At 42.0% G+C, this 24,233-nt stretch overlaps 1 protein-coding gene across 2 annotated transcripts in view; it reads left to right on the top strand.

The window, feature by feature from the left end:
* Positions 1 to 24,233, top strand: part of FCHO2 (FCH and mu domain containing endocytic adaptor 2) — a 505,609-nt gene that overhangs the window by 441,438 nt on the left and 39,938 nt on the right. For both annotated transcript variants that reach the window (XM_053701433.1, XM_053701434.1), the window contains exon 25: positions 14,647 to 14,811. In XM_053701433.1, the coding sequence (XP_053557408.1) occupies positions 14,647 to 14,811 (165 nt within the window). The remainder of the gene's footprint in view (positions 1 to 14,646; positions 14,812 to 24,233) is intronic.

Here is a 24,233-nt window from a genome sequence, read left to right as displayed (position 1 = left end):
GATCTACCCTAGTATCTGACACCAGATTTGATTGACATATTATAGATATGTACTCCTTAGATATGCATAGAAATCTACTAACGTTACTAGCTACTAGTACTTAGCACTTGACCTGTATTCACTAGTTTAATAGTTGCAGACTAAGGCCTCTAGTTATTAAGGTCTGGCGGACCTGATCCGACACTGCGGATCAGGTCCGCCAGACCTCGCTGAATACGGCGAGCAATACGCTCGCCGTATTCAACATTGCACCAGCAGCTCACAAGAGCTGCTGGTGCAACGCCGCCCCCTGCAGACTCGCGGCCAATAGGCCGCCAGCAGGGGGTGTCAATCATCCCTATCGTACTCGATCGGGTTGAATTCCGACGATGTGTGTCCGCCTGCTCAGAGCAGGTGGACAGGTTATGGAGCAGCGGTCTTTGTGACCGCTGCTTCATAACTGCTGTTTATGGCGAGTCTGAAGACTCGCCAGAAACAGGGGCCATCAAGCTCCTTATGGAGCTTGATAACTAGAGGCCTATCTCTTTTTCAGTCAGATAGTAGTAATTACACTAGTAGAGGAGCCTGATAGTTACTTGTCTAACTCGTGATGTGGATACATGTTTTTGTAACATGAATCAGGACATGACTAACCAATACTCCATATGTATATGAGGGGTCCCTAATCTTGTATTTCAATATTGTTCTTTGTTAATATCTACAACTCTTTCCCCCTAGTTAACTAGTTAACTACATATAGTGCTTAACTGTGCCATTGTTTCATATTGCCCACCCTACACAGCTGCTTAGATTGAGATCTACCTTAGTATCTGATCCCAGATTTGCTCTACAAGTTATAGATAGATACACCTTAGATATGCTTAGAAATCTACTAAAGTTAATGGCTACTGGTGCACTCTGACCTGGAATGACTAGTTTTATATGTGCAGACTATCTACATCTCTGGCAGATAGGGGTAAACTTCACTGGTAGGTGAGCCTGATAGTGATCTGTCTAACCCATGTGGATACTTGCTTTTTAAATAAGAGTCGGGATACGACTAACCAATACTCAATATGTATGTGGGGAGGTATGTCTCTGGGTCTGCGGCCGAGACATCAGGGAATACCCACCTATCCTAACATGAGCTGAGTTTAGATGTAGATAATAATGGCTCAGCATAGTCTGATTTCTGGTCTTCATTAATGCTAGCTTCCTGAAGCCTCTTATGTGATATCTATCTCTACTAATAAGAGTTTCAATCTGGGCCACAAATCACCTTAAAAGATATTTAGTTACTGCCTGTATTTTAGCTGGGCAATAGTTTTACATATAATAGACATGTATTTGTTTGCCATAATAAGAGAACTCAATTTCTGTTATTTTCATTAAACTGCTTCCCCCTCCCCCTAGTCTACTTAGTAAGCTATGGAAAATATATCCTAAGAAATACCCTTATAAAACTATTCCTTGTGACACTTTATACTTATTCTACATGTACAGTCCATTTCCCTTTTTTTCTTGTTCTATTTATCTTGATAATACTATTCCCAAGCTCTTGTTACTATTCTAGGTCCAAGAGTGACCACTTGTTAAACTGGGAAACAGTCCATCATAAATAAGGTTGATAACTATTCATATAGGTTAATTATTCTTAACTAGTTGTACTTATGCCTACAAGTATTATGTTTATCCCTATGTCATAAGATGCTGAAGGAGTAATGTTGACATTCTCAACCATTGCACTGTAAAACTTAAACATATATTAAATTGTTTGTATAAATGATGGGATTCACTGACAGTCTATGCTTATGTCCAGTTTCCCATTGTAACCTTGCATTTGTCTGTATGTTTTACAACCTCAATAAAAATATAATTAAAAAAAACAAACAAAAAACTGTTTTTTGAAACAAAAGAACTATTAAAAATAGACACTTTTAGTGCACTTGCGTCTATTATATTTGCTATATATCTGACCATGTACATTGCTTCACCCTACTATTGATTTTGCATTTTGAAAGATATTAATGTTTGAAAAGTCTTTTTCATTGTGATGTTTTGGCAACAATTATTGATATGCGTAGTTTGGTTTGAAAAAAAAAAAAAAGTTAATTCCAGATATATGAGAGTTTAAAATAGTTTGTTTATAAGCATGCTTGAAAAAAGGAACCTCATAACTGACATTGACCTTACATCAGACGTGCCAGTTATTTTTGTTTGGTTGATTCAATTTTATGCATCATTCATCACTGGAGTCAACTCTTATGGTGATACCCTAAAAAGATTTTTTCTTTATACCAGAGAGACTCAAATGTAATTAAAAATATATTTTGTTCATACTTTAATAACAAATTTCTTTAAGAGCTCAAGCAGCCTGTCTATTTTTGTATATGATTGCATTATGATAAGTACACCTAGTAGAAGACTTATCAAGTGTCCCAATATTTCTAGACCTATAGTGCCTCAAGTTGAGAACACAATTCTGGCAGTCACATTGTATTTTGTGTTTTGTTTTGTTTTTTAGTGTTAGGCTATTTCTTTCCTAAGATATGGTGAGTCCACAACATCATCATTTACTGTTGGGAATATCACTCCTGGCCAGCAGCAGGAGGAGGCAAAGAGCACCACAGCCAAGCTGTTAAAGGGTCAGTTTACCCAAAAAGTGTTCAATTTTTAAACACAATATTAGCAATAGTTGAGTATAGTGGTGCTGAACATTCTGTTTTAATCATGCTCTGTATTTTGAAATTTCTGTTTACCAATTAAATTGCCTAAACCCCTTAGAATATGACCTCCTCTCCAAAAGCTATTGTAAACAAGCTGACTGATCAGCTGTGCATGATGGCTTGAGTGCACGCTATATTTCAATACATTGTATAGCTGTTGCACTGCCTGCTAAACCATAAAAATACATCACCTTTAAAAAATCCCTACGTGTAATAAATGTCAGAGCTTTAAAGTGAATGTAAATTTTGATGCTAAAGTGCCCGGTTTTTAAAAAATAGATTAAAAACAGGGGCACTTTAATTCATCAAAATTTACATTTCACTCGTGATGTGAAAAAAAAAACCTTACCTTTTAAACTTGACAGCAGCTCTAGCTTCCTCTGGTCTTCGCAAGTCGTATCTGACGTCGGAAATGATGGATAGGTCATCTCCAATCACGGCTCATCCCCCCCCCCCGGGAAGACCCGGGAAGAGGCTTTGCGACGGGTGGAGGAAGCTGGAGCTGCTGTCAAGATTAAAAGGTAAGTTTGTTTTTTTTCACAACAGGAGTGAAATGTAAATTTTGATGCCCCTGTTTTTCATCAAATTTTTAAAAACTGGGCACTTTAGCATCCAAATTTACATTCACTTTAACTGCAGACATCGTCTCTGTAAGATTAAGACAGGCTGTAGAACCATACTGCAAAACGAGCAAAGAAATCACTTCAGCTAAACTTCTCAGTCTGCTTGTAACCTGATGCAGTAAGACCGGGTAGTGAGCATGTCATAAATACAGAGGTAAGAATTTCAGCTCCAATGATTTCTGTTTTGTTTCAGTCTTGCTGCATCAGGTTACAAGCAGGCTGTGAGAAGTTTAGCTGAAGTGATTTCTTTGCTCGTTTTGCGGTATAGTTCCTGTACCAATCTCATCAATCTTACAGAGAGAATGTCTGCAGTTAAAGCTCTGACATTTATTACATGTAGGAATTTTTAAAGCTGGTGTATTTTTACTGTTTAGCAGGAATAGAGGATTTGTGCAGGCACAGTTCTAATATACATTTGACATAGGAATTTGCATATAGCCTATGATTGGAGGGTGGGCGTGCTAGACTGAAGCACAACTCAGCCCTGTCCTGGGGGAGTGCCAGCACTGTGGATAATACTCACATGAGCAGGAATACAAAACTAAAATTTACAAAATGTATTGTTAGTAAGTTTAACTATATAGTTCTAATTTCTTTAGGCACTGTATTTCCTTTAGGAACATAGACTTGTGATTGCTGTGTAAACTGGCTCTTTAAGTATCCCACAACCCACAGTCATTCTCTTTGCCTTGGTGCATGGAGGAGGTGAAGTTTTGGTGTCTGATGAAAATTGGATTTCTTTTGCTACAAGCAAGATTTTAAATATTGTAGGAAGCCAGGGTAGGTTTACCTGTTTCAAGGATTGGGTCTAGCCGTAAGTAGAGTAGTGGTAGCTTTAAAGCAGTTAGGAACTTGTGAAGTGGGTTTCTCTGTGTTTTCCTAACATGTTGCTGCCCTAGAATAGGAAGCCAGAGTAGGTTTACTCTGTTCTTTCCTTTTTCCACAGTTCTCTGTAAGGAGTTGTCCTTCCATGCCGTAGGAGCTGTCTTCCTGTCGGACAGCTAGAGGTACAGGTAAGTGCCTTGTTCTGTCTTCTTGGCTCAGAAAAGGAGGCTGGCACTGAAGGGGTTAACTCATAGTAGAAGAACTGCATCATACTGGGGACTAGTATCCTGGACTCAGGATCATTTTCAGGCAGGGGCAGGCACAGTGTTGTGACCTAGAGACTGGGGTTACCTCCCTTTATGGACAGGAAAAGGATAACCCCATAGCGTTGGCTCAATATCTTTTTTCAAGAGAGGGAGACTAATTTACAGAGGTATTAGTGCTTTTTGGCATATGGCAAGTGTTTGTACTTTGCCATGGGGGCACTTTCCTTATGGCATCTGATGCGATCCTTAGCCGTTACGCTGTTTTAGTGTACAGGTATCGGCTTAATTTTCAATGACGCTTCTCTTCTGGTCTGAAGCGCGTGTTTTTAAATATCATACGCAGCTTCATAGACCGGTCACGTGGGCTCTTTGGTCTGCTTTCTGGGAGGTTTATCAGATCGGTTACGGAGCTTTTCAGAGTTCAGACGGCAGGGAGTCCAGCTCTCCACACTCAAGAGGCTAGAATATCGTTGGGGCAGGTAGGCACCTCAGTCTCAAAAGGCTAAGGTGTAGAGGTGTCTAAAGACTTTTAAAATACAGTTTATTTTCCTTTCTGTCTAATTCCATTTTATTACTGGGAACTAACGCTTCTTGCTTGGGGACACTGTTGATATGCTTTTGGTCAGTTTTAAAAAAATAAAAAAATAAATCTGCATCATGGAACAGGATGCTGTTTCCATGGACAAGTGTCCACTTTGTCTGGATAATCAACTTCTACCGCCCTTACCATTTTGTATGCATAGATAGAACTTAAAAAAATAAAGATAAACACTTACCTTCTGAGCCAACAATCTCAGGATGATGCTGTTCAGGCAATGCCACAGTTTTCTCCTCAGACGTCCCAAGCCTTAATGGTGTCACACGCAGTGCCCTGCAGTTCCTCTCAATCTCCTGGAGGAGTTTATTTGCAAGCAGAGATTGTTGCCAAGGTATCTTCTGTGGTATCTGCGGCATTAGCTGCCATTCCCATGCTTCAGGGAAAACGCAAGAGGAAAACTAGAGACTCAGATAGTAAGGTTTCTGCTACCTAAGTTGCCCTTTCTTATAATTCTGATGAGGAGGATACACCGGTAGCTTCTGAGGGGGAAATCTCAGATTCGGACAGTATAATTCCTCCTTCTAAAGCTGAAGTTGTATCCTTCAAATTTAAGTTTGAACACCTCTGTATACTGTTAAAGGAGGTTTTGGCTACTTTAGACACCTCGGATACTCCTGTTGCTGTCAACCCTAGGGAATCTAGTAAAATTAATAAATACTTTGATGTTCCTTCCTCTGTGGAGGTTTTTTCTGTGCCAGACCGTGCTACAGAGATTATAGCTCAGGAATGGGAGAAGCCAGGAATTGCGTTTAAACCGTCCTATCTTCAAAAAGATGTTTCCTGTTGCTGACTCTATTAAAGAGTCATGGCAAACGGTGCCTAAAGTAGGAGCCATTTTGACTCTGGCTAAGAGAACTACCATTCCTATTGAGGATAGCTGCTCTTTCAAGGATCCAATGGACAAAAAGCTGGAGTCTTATTTTAAGCAAATGTATATTCATCAAGGTCACCAATGGCAGCCTGCAGTTTGTATTGCCACTGTGACAAGTGCCACAGCGTATTGGTTCGATGCCCTGTCTGAGTCTCTTCAGGTAGAGACTTCCTTAGAGGAAATCCAAGACAGGATTAAGGCTCTTAAGCTAGCTAATTCCTTTATTACCGATGCTTCCATGCAAGTTATTAAATTGGGGGCCAAAATATGTCTTTGCTGTGCTAGCGTGCAGAGCATTGTGGCTGAAATCTTGGTCAGCTGATGTTTCATCTAAATCCAAGCGTTTGACGATTCCCTACTAGGTTAAGACCTTGTTTGGACCCGGTTTGGCAGAAATTATTTCTTACGACATGAGTGGGAAAGGGTAATTTCTTCCACAAGACAAGAAGAATAGACCGAAAGAACGTCAAAGTAATTTTCTTCCTTTTGTAACTTCAGAGGAAAGTCTTCCCCTTCTTCTTCCAAGCAGGAACAGTCCAAGTTTTCTTGGAAACCCAGTCAGTCCTGAAACAAGGGGAAGCAATCAAAGAAACCCGCATCTGAGTCTAAATCAGCATGAAGGGTTTGCCCCCGATCCGGGTTCAGATCAAGTGGGCGGCAGGCTTTCTCAGTTTTCTCAAGCTTGGATATTAGATGTCCCAGATCCCTGGGCTGTGGACATAGTATTTCATGGTTACAAATTGGAATTCAAGACCTTTCCTCCAAGGGGCAGGTTTCACCTCTCAAGATTATCTGCAGACCAGATAAAAAGAAAGGCGTTCTTGAAATGTATACAGAACCTTTCCTCCCTGGGAGTGATAAGTTCCAGTTCCAGCCCAGGAAGAGGGTCTTGGTTTTTTTTCCAATCTGTTTGTAGTTCCCAAAAAAGAGGCAACTTTTAGCCCTATTCTAGACCTGAAATGTCTAAACAAGTTTCTCAGAGTACCGTCCTTCAAGATGGAAACTATCCGTTCCATTCTTCCTTTAGTGCCAGAGGGTCAGTTCATGACGACCATGAAGGATGCGTATCTTCATGTTCCCATTCACAGGGATCATCACAAATTTCTGAGGTTTTCCTTTCTGTGTCTCTTCCATTTGACCTTGCCACAGCTCCCAGAATTTTCTCAAAGGTTCTGGGAGCTATTTTGGCAGTCTCTGGTCTCGGGGAATTGCAGTGGCGCCATGCTTGGACGACATATTGGTTCAGGTGCCATCTTTTCACTAAGCAAACTCTCACACAGAGATCTTGTTGTCTTTTCTATGTTCCCACGGATAGAAAGTGAATCTGGAAAAGAGTTCCCTTGTTCCAGCTACAACTTTCTTAGGGACCATAATAGATTCCCTATCAATGAAAATATTTCTGACAGAGGTCAGGAAGTCTAAAATTCTTTTCTCTCTCCTCTCTCTGCAGTCTATTGTTCGGCCATCAGTAGCTCAATGCATGGAGGTTATTGGTCTGATGGTCGCTTCTATTGACATCATTCCCTTTGCTCGGTTCTATTTGAGAGCTCTGCAGTTATGCATGCTCAGACAATGGAATAAGGTCCAAATCTGTCTGAGGATATCTCTAGATCAGTTGATAAAAGACTCTCTTCCGTTGTGGCTTTCTCAGGAACATCTGTCTCAGGGCATATGCTTTTGGAGACCTTCCTGGGTAATTGTGACCACAGACACCAGCCTGCTGGGTTGGGAAACAGTCTAGGGCTCGTTAAAGACTCAGGGACTATGGACTTGGGAGGAGTCTGCTCTCCCCTTAAACATCTTGGAGTTGAGAGTTATTTACATTGCTCTGATGTCTTGGCCTCAATTGTCCTTAGCCCTGTTTATCAGGCTCCAGTCGGACAACATAACCTCAGTGGCTTGCATCAATCACCAGGGGGGATCTCAGAGTTTCTTAGCCATGAAGGAGGTGACTTGAATTGTTCATTGGCGGAGGCTCACAATTGTTGTCTATCTGCCATCCACATTCCAGTAGTGAACAACTGGTGAACGGATTTTCTTAACAGACTTTTCATCCCGGGGAGTGGGCTCTCCATCCGGTGATTCTAATAGCCCCTGCGTGGCCTCACAGGATCTGGTATGCAGACCTAGTGGAGATGTCATCTCTTCCACCTTGGAGGTTTCCTCTGAGGAAGGACCTTCTAATTCAGGGTCCATTCCTTCATCCAAATCTCGTTTCTCTGAAGCTGACTGCTTGGGGATTGAACGCTTAGTTCTGTCTAAGCGTGTTTTTTTTGAGTCGGTCATTGAGACCATGATTCAGGCTCGCAAGCTACTAGAAAGATTTACTATAAGATATGGCATAAATATATTTATTGGTGTGAATCCAAAGACTACTCTTGGAGTAGGGTTCGGATTCCTAGAATTTTGTCTCTTCTCCAGGAAGGTCTGGAGAAGGGATTGTCAGTCAGTACGCTGAAAGGTCAGACTTCTGCATTATCTGTTTTGTTACATAAACGTTTGATGGATGTGCCCGATGGTCAATCCTTTTGTCAGGCCCTGGTCAGAATCAAGCCTGTGTTTAAGTCTGTTGCTCCGCCTTGGAGCCTTAAACTCGTTATTAAAGTTTTGCAGCAGGCTCCGATTGAGCCTTTGCATTCCGTAGATATTAAGTTGTTATCTTTGAAGGTTTTGTTTCTTTTTGCTATCTCTTCTGCTCAGAGAGTTCCGGAACTCCCTGCCTTGCAGTGTGATTTGCCTTATCTTTCATGCTGATAAGGCGGTTCTTCGTACGAAGTTGGGTTTTCTTCCTAAAGTTGTTTCAGATAGAAATATTAATCAGGAAATTGTTATTCCTTCTCTATGTCCTAATCCTTCCTATAAGGAATGTTTGTTGCACAACTTGGATGTTGTGTGTGCTGTAAAGTTTTACCTTTAGGCGCCTAAGGACTTTTCGCCAGTCTTCTGCCCTATTTGTTTGTTTCTCTGGAAAGTGTAAAGGTCAGAAAGCTACTGCCACTTCTCTTTCTCTCTGGTTGAGAAGTATGATTTGTTTTGCTTACGAGACTGCTGGTCAGCAGCCTCCTGAGAGAATTACGGCTCATTCCACGAGGGCTGTTTCCTCTTCTTGGGCTTTCAAAAATGAAGCTTCTGTGGAACAAATTTGCAAGGCTGTAACTTGGTCCTCTCTACATACTTTTTTTTCAAAATTTTACAAATTTGATACTTTTGCCTCAGCTAAGGCCTCTCTTGGGAGAAAGGTTCTTCAAGTGGTGGTGCCTTCTGTTTAGGTCTGCCTGTCTTGTCCCTCCCTAGTCCTCTGTGTCCTCTAGCTTGGGTATTGGTTCCCAACAGTAAATGATGTCGTGGATTCATCATCTCTTAGGAAAGAAAAGAAAATGTATGCTTACCTGATAAATATATTTCTTTCCAGATATGGTGAGTCCATGACCTCTGCCCTTTATTTAAGACATTTATTTTTTGTCTAAACTTCAGGCCCCTCTACACCTTTGTGTTGCTCCTTTTTCTCCATTTTCCTTCGGTCGAATGACTTGGGGGTTGTGGGAAGGGGAGTGATACTTAACAGCTTAATAATAAATTTATCGGTAAGAATAAATTTAGTTTTTTCGTCTGAAAACATGCTTCGAATCGTTAAGTACAATTTTCTGTGTTATGTTTTGTTTTTAAAAAATACTAGTAAAATGGTATTCTTGATCAAACATGGAAAAGTTGCAATATTCCTGGTTTCAGTTGTCTTTTCATAAAACTTGAAACATAACATTTGTGTACTCCTGGTTAGCTTTCCTTTCCATAGTTCCATAGATGTGTCTGCATGCATTGTATAGAGCATACTGTCCATTTAGAGAACTAATACTAGGATTTTCCTTACTTTTTCCACATTTTTAGTGGAAACTTAAATTCTGGTGTTAATGTTTTTTCCATCTTAATATGAGGAGAGTCCACGGCTTCATTCCTTGTGGGAATACAGAACCTGGCCACCAGGAGGAGGCAAAGACACCCCAGCCAAAGGCTCAAATACCTCCCCTCACTCCCCTCATCCCCCAGTCATTCTTTGCCTTTCGTCACAGGAGGTTGGCAGAGAAGTGTCAGAAGATACAGAGTAGTTCCTTATGGAGGGTAGTACTCATAGGAATGGAACTGGAGTTTTAATTAGTCTTGTCAGCCTCTCAGTGAGAGCATTGACGAAGGTTAGGGTCTGGAGGTGCAGGGAGAGTCTTTCTGCGAAACCATCCAGACTCGTATTAACTCCTAAGCAATCGGTGTTGACGAGTTTCACTGCCTGCTTCTGTCACTCAAGTCCATGTCAGGTGCAATGCTACAAGACTGTCAAACTTGAGAGGCTGTGTGTCTGTTCCACGGCGTTGATACCGGTAAGATTGTTTCATTTTATACTCATATGATAACGTAAGAAGTCAGGGGCAAAGTGTGTCTCCTTTATCTGTATGGAATCGAGGGTTAATATCCCTGGAAGGAGATTATTGAACAGGGGGGATTTATACATGATTTGCTTTATTATGTTTTATGCTGCGACATGTGAGAGATGAGGCTCTGGCAGATGTGGGAACATCAGTTTTTACTTTCGTTTTTGGATAACTGCGCAGCCTGTTAGTTTGGCGCATTTTCCTCCTGCAGCAGGGGCTGTCCTGCATGGCACTCCATGTGACCGGGTGTGGCCTCATTAACTTCCTATTTCCTGACCATGCGGTTTACAGGAGAAGAAGCGTTTTCTCTGTGGGGCCTGGGTCATAGGAGGTGGGGTGAGTGCCCCGGCCATTGGGGGTATAAAGATGCCATTTATTGTTTTCTATAGTTCTTCTTTAAAGTGCAAGCTATGGAGGACTCTAGTAAGTTAGAGGGTACTCCCTCCATGCTAAGATATAATACCTGTTTTTATTGTGAGTAGGCTACAGTATACCCGCCTGCTCAATTATGTTCTACATGCCTTGATAAAGTACTTGTATCTAAAAAGACCAAGATATTTAGTACTACAGAGTCGTCCACCTCTGTGGGGTCTCTGTCCCGCGAGGTGTGTTTCCTGCAATAATCTCCTTGCAAACATGCAGATTATTCGCTTAAATGCCAAGACATCAGGCTTTTCTGTTCTAATCCGTAGGGCTCTGTGGCTTGGTCTGCTGACATGACTTCAAAATCTAGATTGCTTTCCCTACCATTTAAGGGGAAGATTATTTTAGGTCCAGGTCTGGACTCTATCATATCCACGGTCACGGGGGGGGCAAGGGTGCCTTTCTAACGCAGGATGAGAAGAATAAACCTAAAGAGCAGGTTCCTAATTTTCGTCCCTTTCTTTTGGATATATCTTAACGCCAGCAGCCGTCCGCGAAGCCTGATCAGCCCAAGGGAACTGGGAAACCATCTCAATCTTGGAATAAATCCAAGCAGAACAAGAAGCACGCCGAGACAAAATCGGCATGAAGGGGCGGCCCCCGATCCAACATTGGATCGTGTTGGGAGCAGACTATCTCTTTTTGTGGAGGCTTGGGTTCTGGAGGTCATTGCCCAGGGTTACAGGATAGGTTTCAAATCTCAACCACCCAGGGGCAGATTCCTCTTATCAAACCTGTCTTCAAGACTGGAAAAACGAGATGCCTTTCTAGGGTGCGTGAGGCATTTATCCTCCCTAGGAGTCATTGTGCCAGTACCTCTAACAGAAAGAGGTCTGGGGTACTACTCAAACCTTTTTGTGGTCCCAAAGAAGGAGGGTACTTTTCGCCCGATTCTAGACCTAAAGTGCTTAAACAAGTTTCTGTTGGTCCCATCGTTCAAGATGGAGACGATAAGGTCTATTCTGCCCTTAGTTCAAGAGGGACAGTTCATGACTACAATAGGCTTTAAGGATGCTTACCTTCATGTGCCAATACACAAGGATCACTTCAATTTCTTAAGATTTACTTTTCTGGACCAGCACTTCCAGTTTGTGGCTCTTCCTTTCGGTCTGGCTACTGCTCCAAGAGTCTTTACGAAGGTTCTAGGGGCTCTGCTCGCGGTAGCGAGATCCAGAGGTATTGCAGTAGCGCCTTATTTGGACGACATCCTGGTCCAAGCTCTGTCCTGCCGTCTTGCAGAGGACCACTTAAGAGCTCTTCTTCTACAATCTTGTGGATGGAAGATAAACTCTGGTTCTCAGTACCAGAGTGAAATTCCTGGGCACGATAATAGATTCCACATCCATGAAGATATTCCTTACAGACCAGAGAAGTTGCAAAATTACTTCCAATTGTCTTGCCCTCCAGACCTCCTTAAGGCCATCTGTGTCCCGGTGTATGGAGGTAATTGGGCTCATGGTGTCCAGCATAGATGTCATTCCATGCGCCAGATTCCATCTCAGACCTCTTCAGTTGTGCATGCTGAGGCAATGGAATGGTGATCAACTGGACAACCAGTCTAGAGAATCGCTCTCTTGGTGGCTCTGTCCAGATCGCCTGTCCCAGGGGACATCCTTCTTGAGACCATTCTGGGAGATTGTGACTACGGATGCAAGTCTTATCAGGATGGGGAGCTGTTTGGGGTGCCAGGAAAGCACAGGGCCGGTGGTCTCTCCTCCCGATAAACATTCTGGAACTTTGAGCGATCTTCAATGCTTTGAAGGCTTGGCCTCTTCTGGGTTTGTCCCAGTTTATCAGATTCCAATTGGACAACATTACCTTGGTGGCTTACATCAACTATCAATGGGGAATGAGATACTAGCCATGAGGGAAGTATCTCAGATTCTGGAATGGGCAGAGGCCTGCAACTGCTCACTGTCAGCGATCCACATTCTGGGTGTGGACAACTGGGAAGCGGACTTTCTCAGCAGACAATCGTTTCGTCCGGGGGAATTGTCTCTCCATCCTGAAGTGTTTGCGGAGATTTGCAACAGATGGGGGGCACCGGAGATGGATCTCATGGCGTCCACACTCAATACCAAGCTACCCAGATATGGGTTATGGGCCAGGGATCCGCAGGCAGAGCTGATAGATGCCTTAGCAGTGCCCTGGGGGTTCAAACTAATCTACATCTTTTCACTGCTGCCACTTCGACCTCAGGTAGTGGCCCGCATCAAGCAGGAGCAAGCCTCGACTATTCTAATTGCTCCATCGCGGCCGCGAAGGATGTGGTTTGCGGACCTGGTGGGGATGTCATCATTTCCTCCATATAGGTTATCCTGTCACAGGGATCTGCTGGATCTGCTGGAACAGGGTCCCTTTGTTCATCAAAATCTGGATTCTCTGAGACTGACTGCATGAGATTGAACGTTTAATCCTAGCCAAGAGAGGGTTTTCTGAGAGAGTGATTGATACTCTCATCCAAGCTAGAAAGCCGGTCACCCGTTGCATCTATCTTAAGGTGTGGAGGACCTACTTATTCTGGTGTGAACAATGTGGATTCCCCTGGCATAAGGTCAAGGTTTCCAGGATTCTTTCTTTTCTCCAAGATGGTTTGGAGAAGGGATTGGCCGCTAGTTCCTTAAGGGGACAGATTTCGGCTCTGTGTTATTACACAAGAGGCTCGCTGAGCTTCCTGATATTCAGTCATTTGTTCAGGCTGTATCTAGAATCAGGCCTGTGTTTAGACATTCCGCTCCTCCTTGGAGTTTAAATTTGGTTCTTAAGGTTTTGCAGATGGCTCCATTTGAGCCCATGCATTCGGTCTTGGAAGGTACTCTTTCTACTGGCTATTGCTTCGGCACGCAGAGTTTCTGAGATGGCGGCCTTGCAATTTGAGCCCCCTTACCTAGTTTTTCATGCTGATAAGTTTGTTCTTGGGTTTGGGTTAGGTTTTCTCCCTAAGGTGGTGTCTGATCGCAACATCAATCAGGAAATTGTGGTTCCTTCCCTGTTTCCTAATCCTCCTCCTTCGAAGGAACGATTACTTCATAATTTGTATGTGGTTCGGGCTTTGCATTTCTATCTTCAGGCTACGAAGGATTTTAAACGGACGTCGTCATTGTTGTCTATTCGGGGAAGCATAGAGGACAGACAGCTTCTTCCGCTTCCCTATCTTTTTGTTTGAGGAGCTATTATCCGCTTAGCATATGAAACAGCGGGACATAAGCCTCCTCAGAGGATTACAGCTCATTCCACTAGAGCTGTGGCTTCTTCTTGGGCCTTCAAGAATGAGGCCTCAATGGAGCAGATTTGTAGGGCGGCTACCTGATCCTCCTTACATACTTCACACTTTTTCAAAGTTTTACAAATTTGACGTTTTTGGTTCGGCTGAAGCAGCTTTTGAAGGAAATGTTTTGCAGGCTCTGGTGCCCTCAGAATAGGGTCCGCCTCTCTTTTTACCCTCCCGTTTTCATTCAGTGTCCTCTAGAGCTTGGGTATGTATTTCCTACAAGTAAGGAATTAAGCTGTGGACTCTCCTCATATTAAGATGGAAAACATAAATTATGCTTACCAGATAATTTCCTTTCCATCTGTATGAGGAGAGTCCACGGCCCTCGCACGTTTTCGCCGTTGGGAGGACCAACATTTTTGTTTGTTCTTCTGACACCTTTTATACCCTGATATTTCTCTTGCTGTTCCTTGTTCCCTCGGCAGAATGACTGGGGGATGAGGGAAGTGGGGGAGGTATTTAAGCCTTTGTCTTGTGTGTCTTTGCCTCCTCCTGGTGATGGCCAGGTTCTGTATTCCCACAAGTAAGGAATGAAGCTGTGGACTCTCCTCATATAGATGGAAAGTAAATTATCTGGTAAGCATAATTTATGGTTTTTGGGTTTTGTTTGCGATAAATATATTTTTATATTTTCTTATTTTAGGAGCTGGATCCCTCCGAGCGAAATTTGTCCTATCAGAGGGACCTAGCAATCCAAGCACACTTGCAGTACAGTTTGTTAGTGATGGGGGAATGCTTTCTGGAGTGGACATTGAGCTAGTGGGTACAGGTTATCGACTTTCTTTGGTAAAGAAAAGGTTTGGCACAGGTGAGATGTTTTTTATTTCAGTAATGATATTCATTTTTAAAAAAAAATTACTTCTATCATTTAATTTTTATTTATTTTTTTAGTTTAATATTTGTCATGCTTTTAGAAAAAAAATATATATTTTCAGCACATATAGTAGGATAATATAGACAGGTAAACTAGTTTCACACCCCACTGATTTAGCCAAAGGCAGACACCTCTCAGGAGTCCAGGTTGTTCTTTCTTTGTCCAAGTTTGAAGTTTATTCTCCACTTTTCAGCATTTCTAGATTGAACCTAAATAACTTCTGTTTTTAGTGACCTCATTGTCTCAATTATTGTCTACTCTGTTTTTATTCTAGGGTGGTGGGCTTGTCCCTCTCACTAAAAAGAGGGATGCGAGTTCCATATTTGAAAAAAACAAACATTCTTTTAGTATGTGTCCCTCTAGGGGACTAGCGATTGCCATAGTAATGGTATATAACTCACATTAGTCTTATCATTTTTTTGTATTTCAGGTTGCATTTTTGGTAATTTCTACACACTAAAGATATTTCCTTAAATATGTAATTTATTTGGATAACAAAAAAACTAAACAAAAAAAAAAACACTGAAATTGATGTTTAAATTCAGTGAGTGCAAAATCTAAGCATTTGTTCAGCTACTGGGTAAGAAGTGACTTATCACTGAAAGTGTTAAAATGGAGCATTTTAAAATACAAGCTGAGTCAAAAGTCAACAATTACACAAATACCTGTAAGACACCTAATGGTACATTAAGTTCATCATTACCATTATGTGATAGACCATCCAGTGTACCTATGATCTATGTTATGTCATAGTTACACTCATGGAACTATTACATTACGGAAATATTGAGATTAATCTAAAATGAAGCGCCTTGCAGGTGCCTTACTTTTGACTCACTGCGTTTTACAGTTTTTTGAAAAATTCATATTACTGTCTTGAGTAAACCTGTGGGAATTCTTTATCAGCAAGTGGGTGTTACTAGGAAGCACATAACTTATGCTGTATCATTTTAAATTTAAATAACTTATAGATAATGTTTTTAAGTAAAAAAATGTGTGAGTAAATATGCTGTTTGATATGCACAGTAGAATGTTTTTTAGTATTCAGTTCTTTAAAAGGACATTAAACAGTAAATGGGTGCTAAATAGAATGCTTTATTCAAACCCGAGCCTGAGAATAGTATGTAGATATATATTTTAAAATTATATTACTTGTTTAAATATTGAAAAAATAAGTCTAAAGTTTAGTGTCTATGAAGGAATTAGCACGGAAAATGCTGTAACCTCTCAGCTGAGGTCAGTTAGGCCTGGAATCTTTTTTAACAGTTGAAAATAAATATATAAAGAACAGCCCCAGGTATTTTATCTTAAAGCTCCCTCACAGGTAATCTTCCCTATGATTACCGTTTAATTATAAGCAAATAACGGAATAGATTGTAGTTTGGAAGCGCTGAAAGCTAAATAAGATAGTCTGGAGACTGATATACAATTTAACAGAAATAAATTTATTTAAAACATACATAAAAAATATAAGTAAAATCAGACCATGGGACGTCTCCCTTTGGGGTTATAAAAATGAACAATATGTCAAAAAGAGCGCTCAAATATATTTTCTAAAAAATTCCACCTAAATAAGATAGTCTTTTAATTCCACCTTAAATTGGATACTGTTTTGCAGCAAGAACATGAATGTTAAACATTTGACAGTTTTTTTGGCTTTTTTGGCTTTTATTCTTTTAGTAGTCAACTTAGTTTTTATAATATTGCTACTTAATACCAAAAAGAAACAATGTCAGTTTCACAGTCTGTTATAATGTTATCTTTGGCTGATTCGGTTGTTAACTTTTTATAGCAATGTCTCTTGATATATTGTATGTTGCAAAAATAGCTGTTTGCAATAGTTCGGTGTGGATTTAGTATTTTTTGAAGGGCTTACCGGGTCTTCTGACACATCTGTGTCTGATGGTGTCTCGGTTTCTCTTACCGGTAGTGTGTTATGCCTCTCCTCCTCACTTGTATGCTACACATATCACCGATATTGGAAACCTAGACCACGCTCCTGCGTGTATGGGTTTTATTCCTCTATCGGCTTGAAGCAACTCTGGCCCCTGTAATCTGGATCTTATTATCCCGGGCAGCTTCTTGAGACAGGTGTTTGCGGTGCACGCTCCAGCGTGTAAATAGGAACTCGGACTTGACATACAAACGGCCGTTTGCTTTGAACTTTATTTCTTTCATGTAATTAGCAAGAGTCCATGAGCTAGTGACGTATGGGATATACATTCCTACCAGGAGGGGCAAAGTTTCCCAAACCTCAAAATGCCTATAAATACACCCCTCACCACACCCACAAATCAGTTTTACAAACGTTGCCTCCTATGGAGGTGGTGAAGTAAGTTTGTGCTAGATTCTACGTTGATATGCGCTCCGCAGCAGGTTGGAGCCCGGTTTTCCTCTTAGCGTGCAGTGAATGTCAGAGGGATGTGAGGAGAGTATTGCCTATTTTAATTCAATGATCTCCTTCTACGGGGTCTATTTCATAGGTTCTCTGTTATCGGTCGTAGAGATTCATCTCTTACCTCCCTTTTGAGATCGACGATATACTCTTTTCTTCTGTTATGTGTGATCAGTCCACGGGTCATCATTACTTCTGGGATATAACTCCTCCCCAACAGGAAATGCAAGAGGATTCACCCAGCAGAGCTGCATATAGCTCCTCCCCTCTACGTCACTCCCAGTCATTCTCTTGCACCCAACGACTAGATAGGATGTGTGAGAGGACTATGGTGATTATACTTAGTTTTTATAACTTCAATCAAAAGTTTGTTATTTTACAATAGCACCGGAGCGTGTTATTACCTCTCTGGCAGAGTTTGAAGAAGAATCTACCAGAGTTTTTTACTATGATTTTAACCGGAGTAGTTAAGATCATATTGCTGTTTCTCGGCCATCTGAGGGAGGTAAAAGCTTCAGATCAGGGGACAGCGGGCAGATGAATCTGCATCGAGGTATGTAGCAGTTTTTATTTTCTGAATGGAATTGATGAGAAAATCCTGCCATACCGTTATAATGACATGTATGTATACTCTACACTTCAGTATTCTGGGGATGGTATTTCACTGGAATTACTCTGTTAAAGTACATTAAACCTTTTAATAGGTATTTATTATGTTAAACGTTTTTGCTGGAATGTAGAATCGTTTGCATTTCTGAGGTACTGAGTGAATAAATGTTTGGGCATTATTTTTCCACTTGGCAGTTTGCTTGTTTTAATTGTGACAGTTTCGTTTCTCTCTCACTGCTGTGTGTGAGGGGGAGGGGCCGTTTTTGGCGCTCTTTGCTACGCATCAAAAATTTCCAGTCAGTTACTCTTGTATTTCCTGCATGATCCGGTTCATCTCTAACAGAACTCAGGGGTCTTCAAACTTCTTTGGAGGGAGGTAGATTCTCTCAGCAGAGCTGTGAGACTTATATATTGACTGTGATTAAAAACGTTGCTCTGTAATTTTTATGTTTCAAATTTAATTATTGTTACTTTACTAATGGGAACAAACCTTTGCTAAAAGTTGTGTTGTTTTCAAGGATTGATGCTATAACTGTTTTTCAGTTCATTATTTCAACTGTCATTTAATCGTTTAGTGCTTCTTTGAGGCACAGTACGTTTTTGTTAAATAAGATTGTAACCAAGTTGCAAGTTTATTGCTAGTGTGTTAAACATGTCTGATTCAGAGGAAGATACCTGTGTTATTTGTTCCAATGCCAAGGTGGAGCCCAATAGAAATTTATGTACTAACTGTATTGATGCTACTTTAAATAAAAGCCAATCTGTACAAATTGAACAAATTTCACCAAACAGCGAGGGGAGAGTTATGCCGACTAACTCGCCTCACGTGTCAGTACCTGCATCTCCCGCCCGGGAGGTGCGTGATATTGTGGCGCCTAGTACATCTGGGCGGCCATTACAGATAACATTACAAGATATGGCTACTGTTATGACTGAAGTTTTGGCTAAATTACCAGAACTAAGAGGCAAGCGTGATCACTCTGGGATGAGAACAGAGTGCGCTGATAATACTAGGGCCATGTCTGATACTGCGTCACAGCTTGCAGAGCATGAGGACGGAGAGCTTCATTCTGTGGGTGACGGTTCTGATCCAAATAGATTGGATTCAGATATTTCAAATTTTAAATTTAAATTGGAGAACCTCCGTGTATTACTAGGGGAGGTTTTAGCGGCTCTTAATGATTGTAACACTGTTGCAATACCAGAGAAATTGTGTAGGTTGGATAAATACTTTGCGGTACCGGCGAGTACTGACGTTTTTCCTATACCTAAGAGACTAACTGAAATTGTTACTAAGGAGTGGGATAGACCCGGTGTGCCGTTCTCACCCCCTCCAATATTTAGAAAGATGTTTCCAATAGACGCCACCACACGGGACTTATGGCAAACGGTCCCTAAGGTGGAGGGAGCAGTTTCTACTTTAGCTAAGCGTACCACTATCCCGGTGGAGGATAGCTGTGCTTTTTCAGATCCAATGGATAAAAAATTAGAGGGTTACCTTAAGAAAATGTTTGTTCAACAAGGTTTTATATTGCAACCCCTTGCATGCATCGCGCCGATTACGGCTGCGGCAGCATTTTGGATTGAGTCTCTGGAAGAGAACCTTAGTTCAGCTACGCTGGACGACATTACGGACAGGCTTAGAGTCCTTAAACTAGCTAATTCATTCATTTCGGAGGCCGTAGTACATTTAACCAAACTTACGGCTAAGGACTCAGGATTCGCCATTCAGGCACGTAGGGCGCTGTGGCTAAAATCCTGGTCAGCTGATGTAACTTCTAAGTCCAAATTACTTAATATACCTTTCAAGGGGCAAACTTTATTTGGGCCCGGTTTGAAAGAAATTATCGCTGACATTACAGGAGGTAAGGGCCACGCCCTGCCTCAAGACAAAGCCAAAGCTAAGGCTAGACAGTCTATTTTTCGTTCCTTTCGGAATTTCAAAGCAGGAGCAGCACCAACTTCCACTGCAACAAAACAGGAAGGAGCTGTTGCTCGTTACAGACAAGGCTGGAAACCTAACCAGTCCTGGAACAAGGGCAAGCAGGCCAGGAAACCTGCTGCTGCCCCAAAGACAGCATGAATCGAGGGCCCCCGATCCGGGACCGGATCTAGTGGGGGGCAGACTCTCTCTCTTCGCCCAGGCTTGGGCAAGAGATGTTCAGGATCCCTGGGCGCTAGAGATCATATCTCAGGGATACCTTCTAGACTTCAAATTCTATCCCCCAAGAGGGAGATTTCATCTGTCAAGGTTGTCAACAAACCAGATAAAGAAAGAAGCGTTTCTACGCTGTGTACAAGATCTGTTATTAATGGGAGTGATCCATCCGGTTCCGCGGTCGGAACAAGGACAAGGGTTTTACTCAAACCTGTTTGTGGTTCCCAAAAAAGAGGGAACTTTCAGGCCAATCTTGGATTTAAAGATCCTAAACAAATTCCTAAGAGTTCCATCGTTCAAAATGGAAACTATTCGGACAATCTTACCCATGATCCAAAAGGGTCAGTACATGACCACAGTGGATTTAAAGGATGCTTACCTTCACATACCGATTCACAAAGATCATTACCGGTATCTAAGGTTTGCCTTCTTAGACAGGCATTACCAGTTTGTAGCTCTTCCATTCGGATTGGCTACGGCTCCAAGAATCTTCACAAAGGTTCTGGGTGCCCTTCTGGCGGTACTAAGACCGCGAGGAATTTCGGTAGCTCCGTACCTAGACGACATTCTGATACAAGCTTCAAGCTTTCAAACTGCCAAGTCTCATACAGAGTTAGTTCTGGCATTTCTAAGGTCGCATGGATGGAAAGTGAACGAAAAGAAGAGTTCTCTCTTTCCTCTCACAAGAGTTCCATTCTTGGGGACTCTTATAGATTCTGTACAAATGAAGATTTATCTGACCGAAGACAGATTAACAAAGCTTCTAAATGCATGCCGTGTCCTTCATTCCATTCAACTCCCGTCAGTAGCTCAATGCATGGAGGTGATCGGCTTAATGGTAGCAGCAATGGACATAGTACCCTTTGCACGTCTACATCTCAGACCGCTGCAATTGTGCATGCTGAGTCAGTGGAATGGGGATTACTCAGACTTGTCCCCTACTCTGAATCTGGATCAAGAGACCAGAAACTCTCTTCTATGGTGGCTTTCTCGGCCACATCTGTCCAGGGGGATGCCATTCAGCAGGCCGGACTGGACAATTGTAACAACAGACGCCAGCCTACTAGGTTGGGGCGCTGTCTGGAATTCTCTGAAGGCTCAGGGACAATGGAATCAGGAGGAAAGTCTCCTGCCAATAAACATTCTGGAATTGAGAGCAGTTCTCAATGCCCTTCTGGCTTGGCCCCAGTTAAAAACTCGGGGGTTCATCAGGTTTCAGTCGGACAACATCACGACTGTAGCTTACATCAACCATCAAGGAGGGACAAGAAGCTCCCTAGCAATGATGGAAGTATCAAAGATAATTCGCTGGGCAGAGTCTCACTCTTGCCACCTGTCAGCAATCCACATTCCGGGAGTGGAGAACTGGGAGGCGGATTTCTTGAGTCGCCAGACTTTTCATCCGGGGGAGTGGGAACTTCATCCGGAGGTCTTTGCCCAAATACTTCGAAGTTGGGGCAGACCAGAGATAGATCTCATGGCGTCTCGCCAGAACGCCAAACTTCCTCGCTACGGGTCCAGATCCAGGGATCCGGGAGCGGTTCTGATAGATGCTTTGACAGCACCTTGGAACTTCGGGATGGCTTATGTGTTCCCACCCTTCCCGCTGCTTCCTCGATTGATTGCCAAAATCAAACAGGAGAGAGCATCAGTGATTCTAATAGCACCTGCATGGCCATGCAGGACTTGGTATGCAGATCTAGTGGACATGTCATCCTGTCCGCCTTGGTCTCTACCGCTAAGACAGGACCTTCTGATACAGGGTCCATTCAAACATCAAAATCTAACTTCTCTGAAGCTGACTGCTTGGAAATTAAACGCTTGATTTCTTCTGTTATGTGTGATCAGTCCACGGGTCATCATTACTTCTGGGATATAACTCCTCCCCAACAGGAAATGCAAGAGGATTCACCCAGCAGAGCTGCATATAGCTCCTCCCCTCTACGTCAGTCCCAGTCATTCTCTTGCACCCAACGACTAGATAGGATGTGTGAGAGGACTATGGTGATTATACTTAGTTTTTATGACTTCAATCAAAAGTTTGTTATTTTACAATAGCACCGGAGCGTGTTATTACTTCTCTGGCAGAGTTTGAGGAAGAATCTACCAGAGTTTTTTACTATGATTTTAACCGGAGTAGTTAAGATCATATTGCTGTTCTCGGCCATCTGAGGGAGGTAAAAGCTTCAGATCAGGGGACAGCGGGCAGATGAATCTGCATTGAGGTATGTAGCAGTTTTTATTTTCTGAATGGAATTGATGAGAAAATCCTGCCATACCGTTATAATGACATGTATGTATACACTTCAGTATTCTGGGGATGGTATTTCACCGGAACTACTCTGTTAAAAGTCACTAATCCTTTTAATAAGTATTTATCATGTTAAACGTTTTTGCTGGAATGTAGAATCGTTTACATTTCTGAGGTACTGAGTGAATAAATATTTGGGCATTATTTTCCACTTGGCAGTTGTTTGGTTTTAATTGTGACAGTTTCGTTTCTCTTCACTGCTGTGTGTGAGAGGGGCCGTTTTTGGCGCTCTTTGCTACGCATCAAAAAATTTCCAGTCAGTTACTCTTATATTTCCTGCATGATCCGGTTCATCTCCGACAGATCTCAGGGGTCTTCAAACTTCTTTAGAGGGAGGTAGATTCTCTCAGCAGAGCTGTGAGAATTTTATAGTGACTGTGAATAAAAACGTTGCTCTGTAATTTTTATGTCAAATTTAATTATTGTTATTTTACTAATGGGAACAAACCTTTGCTAAAAGTTGGGTTGTTTTAAAGTTTGATGCTATAACTGTTTTTCAGTTCATTATTTCAACTGTCATTTAATCGTTTAGTACCTCTTTGAGGCACAGTACGTTTTTGCTAAAAAAGATTATAACCAAGTTGCAAGTTTATTGCTAGTGTGTTAAACATGTCTGACTCAGAGGAAGATATCTGTGTCATTTGTTCCAATGCCAAGGTGGAGCCCAATAGAAATTTATGTACTAACTGTATTGATGCTACTTTAAATAAAAGTCAATCTGTACAATTTGAACAAATTTCACCAAACAGCGAGGGGAGAGTTATGCCGACTAACTCGCCTCACGCGGCAGTACCTGCATCTCCCGCCCGGGAGGTGCGTGATATTATGGCGCCTAGTACATCTGGGCGGCCATTACAGATAACATTACAAGATATGGCTACTGTTATGACTGAAGTTTTGTCTAAATTACCAGAACTAAGAGGCAAGCGTGATCACTCTGGGGTGAGAACAGAGTGCGCTGACAATACTAGGGCCATGTCTGATACTGCGTCACAGCTTGCAGAGCATGAGGACGGAGAGCTTCATTCTGTGGGTGACGGTTCTGATCCAAACAGATTGGATTCAGATATTTCAAATTTTAAATTTAAATTGGAGAACCTCCGTGTATTACTAGGGGAGGTTTTAGCAGCTCTCAATGATTGTAACACCGTTGCAATACCAGAGAAACTGTGTAGGTTGGATAAATACTTTGCGGTACCGGCGAGTACTGACGTTTTTCCTATACCTAAGAGACTAACTGAAATTGTTACTAAGGAGTGGGATAGACCCGGTGTGCCGTTCTCACCCCCTCCAATATTTAGAAAGATGTTTCCAATAGACGCCACCACTCGGGACTTATGGCAAACGGTCCCTAAGGTGGAGGGAGCAGTTTCTACTTTAGCTAAGCGTACCACTATCCCGGTGGAGGATAGCTGTGCTTTTTCAGATCCAATGGATAAAAAATTAGAGGGTTACCTTAAGAAAATGTTTGTTCAACAAGGTTTTATATTGCAACCCCTTGCATGTATCGCGCCGATTACGGCTGCGGCAGCATTTTGGATTGAGTCTCTGGAAGAGAACCTTAGTTCATCTACGCTAGACGACATTACGGACAGGCTTAGAGTCCTTAAACTAGCTAATTCATTCATTTCGGAGGCCGTAGTACATTTAACCAAACTTACGGCTAAGAACTCAGGATTCGCCATCCAGGCACGTAGGGCGCTGTGGCTAAAATCCTGGTCAGCTGATGTTACTTCTAAGTCCAAATTACTTAATATACCTTTCAAGGGGCAGTCTTTATTTGGGCCCGGTTTGAAAGAAATTATCGCTGACATTACAGGAGGTAAGGGCCACGCCCTACCTCAAGACAAAGCCAAAGCTAAGGCTAGACAGTCTAATTTTCG

Source organism: Bombina bombina, chromosome 2, assembly GCF_027579735.1.
Source record: "Bombina bombina isolate aBomBom1 chromosome 2, aBomBom1.pri, whole genome shotgun sequence".
Classification (NCBI taxonomy): Eukaryota; Metazoa; Chordata; class Amphibia; order Anura; family Bombinatoridae; genus Bombina; species Bombina bombina.
Note: the sequence above shows the minus strand (reverse complement) of the source record. Positions and strands in the feature narration are given on the sequence as shown.